The 5,283-nt window shown below is 38.8% G+C and overlaps 1 protein-coding gene across 1 annotated transcript in view; it reads right to left on the reverse strand.

Annotated features, from left to right (window-relative positions):
- Positions 1 to 5,283, reverse strand: part of LOC105813186 (hemicentin-1) — a gene marked incomplete at its 5' end in the record, with an annotated part of 108,069 nt that overhangs the window by 57,134 nt on the left and 45,652 nt on the right. The window contains 3 exons of the mRNA XM_012647828.1: positions 1,282 to 1,452; positions 1,584 to 1,754; positions 2,634 to 2,903. Coding sequence (XP_012503282.1) covers positions 1,282 to 1,452; positions 1,584 to 1,754; positions 2,634 to 2,903 — 612 coding nt within the window. The remainder of the gene's footprint in view (positions 1 to 1,281; positions 1,453 to 1,583; positions 1,755 to 2,633; positions 2,904 to 5,283) is intronic.

Below are 5,283 nucleotides of genomic sequence, written 5' to 3' on the forward strand. Positions count from 1 at the left end.
CGCAGGATCTAAACAAATAGGCTTGGGAATCAGATCCACCTGGGTTAGAATCCTTGGTTCACTTTTTACTGGCTAACCTTAGTGTATGTAACCTTAGTGAATTACCTGACATTATTTTCTGAACCTTTCCTCGTCTGCACAGCAGGATGCAGTACCCACTGTAGTGGGTACCTGTCTCTTTTTGGTTTGTCCACATCCCTTTTTCAACCATTCTAGCTAAGGAGTCTCTGCCGGTTGTACTTCATCACTTCAACTCTGAGTTTGTACAGCATGCCATTAATACTTGAAAGGTATTGGCTGTTTATCACTCTAACTCTAGCAATTACAACAGTGCCTTGAGCAATTTGTTGGATGAATGAATGAATAGATGAATGAACAGTCCCTCCTCTACTCCATATGATCTCTTTTGGGCTGCCAAATAAGGAGCTCTGACCCTTTTCACACGACATGGGCAAGCCACCTAAACTGGCTATCAAAATACTCGTCTCCGGGACTCACAGGAATTCAGGGGTGAGCATGTGACCCAAACAAAATGAAACAGGGCTATTTCTCAGAGGCAGATATGAATTCTGAGAGACAGAGCAACTCTTTTTCTCTGAGGCCTTACTTAGATTAAGGCCGCTGTGAGCCAGTAGCTGCCAGCAATCGTTTTTTCCACCACATGGAAAGAGTTTAATAGAGAATAAAGCCAAAGAGAGGAAAGCAGGGATGAGAGACAGAAAACATGCTAGTAAAAACATTGTCCAAATCCTTGGATTCAATTACACCTGAAGAGTTTTCTGCTTAAGCTTGTTTCAGTTTGATCTCTATCACTTTAATGTGAAGGAGCCCTACAATGCCAGGTCAATAACAACATGAATATAAAGCATGTAGAATGGTTCCTATCACGACAGGTATTTAGTGAATGGTAGTTACATTTTACCCCGCATTAGTTGTGTCTTTCCAGGGAAGTCTTTAACCTCTCTAGGCTTCCTTTTTCTTACCTGAAAATGGACGGCTGGATCAGATGTTACTTTGTGACTTTGTAAGCACTTATGTTTTCATTACATGATTAAAAAAAACACCACAGTTTGGAGCCTTTGTTCATATTCAAGTAAATCAGGTATTTCACTTAACATTGATTAATGTCATATGTTCATAAGTTTTTTCATGAAACAGATTCTCAAGGATAGAGGCCATAACATCTTTTGACAATGAAGAAGAAAAGGCAATTAGAGTTCCTTTACAGAAATTAAAAATATGGAAGTTTTGCTTATCCTAATATAATCAGTGGCTTCTCACCTGGGCAGGGCCTAATGTTGCACATGATCATTTCCACAGCATTCCCTCCACAGGGCCTCCCGCCGTGCTGAGCTAAGGGATTATTGCAAGTTCTGGTCCGGGTTCGGTTGCCACGTCCACAGCTCCTTGTGCATTCTTCCCAAGGACTCCATTCTGACCAGCTACCGTCCACTGTGCAAAGGTAATCATTACACCATCAGGTATATTTCAACTGAAAGTACTAACACTGAGGCATCCACAGGTAAGGAACAGAAGTGAATCTCTATTGAACACATGCCTATCAGTTAAAGAAAGAGGTGTACCTGGACACAGCTTATTTTGACAGTTTCTCATTTCAGAATCCGACCCTTGGCAAGGCTTCCCACCATTGGCTGGAAGAGGATTGTTGCAGAGACGGCTCCTCTTCTGGATGCCTTTTCCACAGGTGACACTGCAGGGTCTCCATGCAGACCACTGGGAAAATCCACCATGAACTGCAAACAAAACATTGCACTTTTGTCTCAGCTTGTGTAAATAAAAAATTGTAAATCAGATTTTATTTAAGAATGCACTGGGTACAGAATTGAACTTACAATTGCTGAGAAATAGATTATGGAAGTTCTCCTTTAAGGTAAAATTGAAATTTAAGAGGGAGAGAAGAAACTCAGTCAACTAGAGCTTCTTCTCAGATCCAATCTTTACTCACTTAGACATGGCTGCTAGAAGAGTCAGAGACCAAGAAATTTATATGTTGTTTAATTTCTGGATATGAGGCCTTCTTTAACACAAATTACGTACATTGTGGATTTCTGAGAATATGTTTGCCTTAGTTTTGAATCAAAAAACTTAAAACTCTTGGCCGGGCACGGTGGCTCACGCCTGTAATCCTAGCACTCTGGGAGGCCAAGGCGGGCGGATTGTTTGAGCTCAGGAGTTCGAAACCAGCCTGAGCAAGAGCGAGACCCCATCTCTACTAAAAATAGAAACAAATTAATCGGACAACTAAAAATATATAGAAAAAATTAGCCGGGCATGGTGGCGCATGCCTGTAGTCCCAGCTACTCGGGAGGCGGAGGCAGGAGGATCACTTGAGCCCAGGAGTTTGAGGTTGCTGTGAGCTAGGATGACGCCACGGCACTCTAGCCCAGGCAATACAGTGAGACTCTGTCTCAAAAAAAAAAGAAAAAAATTTAAAACTCTAATCTGTATTGTTTTAGTCCCTTCGGTCTGTAAATTATGATGTGATGTTTTGTCCTATTTCCATTACCTAGAAGTATCTCAAGATTAAAGAAGATCCGAAGTAAAACGTTAATAATTTTTATACTTTGGGCCCCAGGTACTGTTTATATGAATATCCCTCTGATCACACTCACCCTGCACGATGACAGGCACTCTGACAAGGACAGAACCCATTAAGTTTCGAGCGACACATTCATAATCAGAGGTATCTTCTTTCTGAGCAGCAGCAATGTACAGTGAGTTGTTGGACAACACAGTAACTCGGTCATCCCAGGGGATAGATTGCCCTTGACGAGACCACGTAATGGTTGGATGAGGCTCTCCAGTTGCCTGACAATTCAATATGATGTTACCACCAGCATTAATAACAGTTCCCACTGGCTCGAGAGTGATAATAGGAGGACCTGCGGAAAAGAGCACATAGTCTTTCTTAGTTTTTGTGGAGTTATAACATTTTTATCATGTATTACATAGTAACATTATTTTTTAAAAAAAACTCAGGTCATTTGTTTATGAAACACTGTTGCTTTCTAGCTCCTAAGATTGAAGGCTATGATCACCATTAATAAAATTTTCACAGCTCTGTTTTATTTAGTAAATGTCAAAAATTTTAAATCCCCAAATAGATCAGCCTAGAATATGGACTCTACGATCATACTTTCTGGATTAAAATTCTGCTTCTGCTCCCTCCTTACCACCTCTCTGAGCCTCTGTGTCCTTAAAAATGGTGCCTACTTCAGAAGATTCCCGTTAGACTCAACGAAGATGATGTAAGCACAACTTTTAAACAGAGTACACGCACAATACTCCTAGTTACTATTGTTAGTTTTGTCTGTGTTTTATGTGGTGAACAATCACTTCTTCCCTTTGATGATTTTTGAGGTAAAGAGTCATCATTAACTCCTTCTTTGTCATGGTCATCATTTGTTTGCTCAATAAACATGTATTGAGAGCCTACTAAGTGCCAGGCATTGTGCTAGGTGCTCAGGGTATAGAGATAACAGATATTATTTCTAGTCTCAAGGAGCTCACAGTCCACAAATGAACTAGACAAGTAACTAATCATTTACTTGTGCTGTAGTATATCCATAGAATAGGTGAATGAGTGCTAGCTAATATCGGAGCATAAACAACAGTAATTTAATAGATCAAACAAAAGCATGCCACTGGAAAGGGAGACATATTCAAGAATTATTTAGAAAATAGAAATGATAGGACTTTGTCATTGAGTGGTATGGACTAAAGGGAAGAATTCATGACTATAGGGTTCTGATTTGGACAACATGGTGTGTGTCTGGGCAATTCAATAGCACATAGCATAAAGAACAGACTTGTTGGGAGGGAACAAGGAATGATGCACCCATTTAGGACTGTTGAGCTTGACGTATCCTTGGGACAGTCATATAAAGATGTCTAGAGGGCAGATGTATGTTCATATCTAGAGGTCAGAATGGAGATATGAGCAAGAAATATAGATTTGTGAGGCTTTTATGAGTGGATAAGATTGCTCCAGAAGGCACTCTAAAAGGAGAGGAAGACAGCCAAAGACAGATACCACTGCAACAGCATTATTTAAGAGATGAACAGAAGACAAGCCTATAAATGATACTAAGAACTTATCACTGAAGTAGGAAGAAAATCAGGAGAAAAATGGTATCCTGACAACCAAAGGAAGGAGTTTCAAGGTGAGACAGGTTAATGGTGTCTACAGTGGATGATAGCTGCTCCAGTAGAGTCCTTTGCAAGAATGTAAAAGGAGTTGTACGTAGTTGCTGGCAGAATGTTTACCTTTATATTGGTCTATAGCACCAAGAAATATAGAATATGAAAAGCTTCACTGGGGTAAAGACTCTTGAACTGGATTTTAATAATGAGTACAATTAACAGACAGGGAAGATCAGGGAGATTACTTGGAGAAAAAGACACAGCATGGAGATAGATTTAGCTATTTTCTTTTCTTAGACAATGAGGAGAATGGAAAGGATGATGATTTACCCTGGAGATTAGCAGCATACAAAGTCTTAAAACACTGGTTAAAATCTTAAAAGAAAATCAGAAGGATTTACATTTAATAGGAAAGCAAAGGGCAAGTGTTTGCCTTCTTGAGAAGATGTATGATGGGATGAGAGCAGTGTTTTAGTGAGATGGAATTGAAAGGTGGAATGATTTGCTCAATGAGAGGTAATGAATATCAGTAATTCAGGGTGGTGGCTGCATATTTTAGATGGACAAGTGTATCTGGAATAAACAGAACACAAATAAGACAAAAATACAAGTAAAATGTGTTTGGTTTTGATATTATTATATTATGCTAGTATTTTCTAAAAAGGTATTACTGACATGTTGTCTTTTACAAAAGCATTTCTTTCATGTGAGGTTTGACTCTCTTAAGCAAGTGTCATTTAATGCATTATTCTTATATATGCCCAATATCACCCTACACAATTGCATTCTTACTGATGCTTATATTAGCTTTACTCTAGAAACTTTCAGGGCCAGTGCTTTTACTTTTCTCTTAGAATTCAGATTGCATTGTGTACTCAATAAACTGTTACTGAATAAAGTAAATATCTCAGATTTATCACTCAATACTAAATGGCAACATAATAACTAAGTTAGCTCATCTGCTCATATTATTACGGACAAAGAAAGTGTCAAATAAGACTCAGAACCCTAATTTAGATATCACATTTGGATATTTTCAATTGTACCTAAGTCTATAAATTAATATAACAATAAAATTCCACACAGACATCTTTTAAGGCTGAATTAATTCATCATTCA

Source organism: Propithecus coquereli, unplaced genomic scaffold (genome assembly GCF_000956105.1).
Source record: "Propithecus coquereli isolate 6110/MARCELLA unplaced genomic scaffold, Pcoq_1.0 Scaffold270, whole genome shotgun sequence".
Taxonomy (NCBI): Eukaryota; Metazoa; Chordata; class Mammalia; order Primates; family Indriidae; genus Propithecus; species Propithecus coquereli.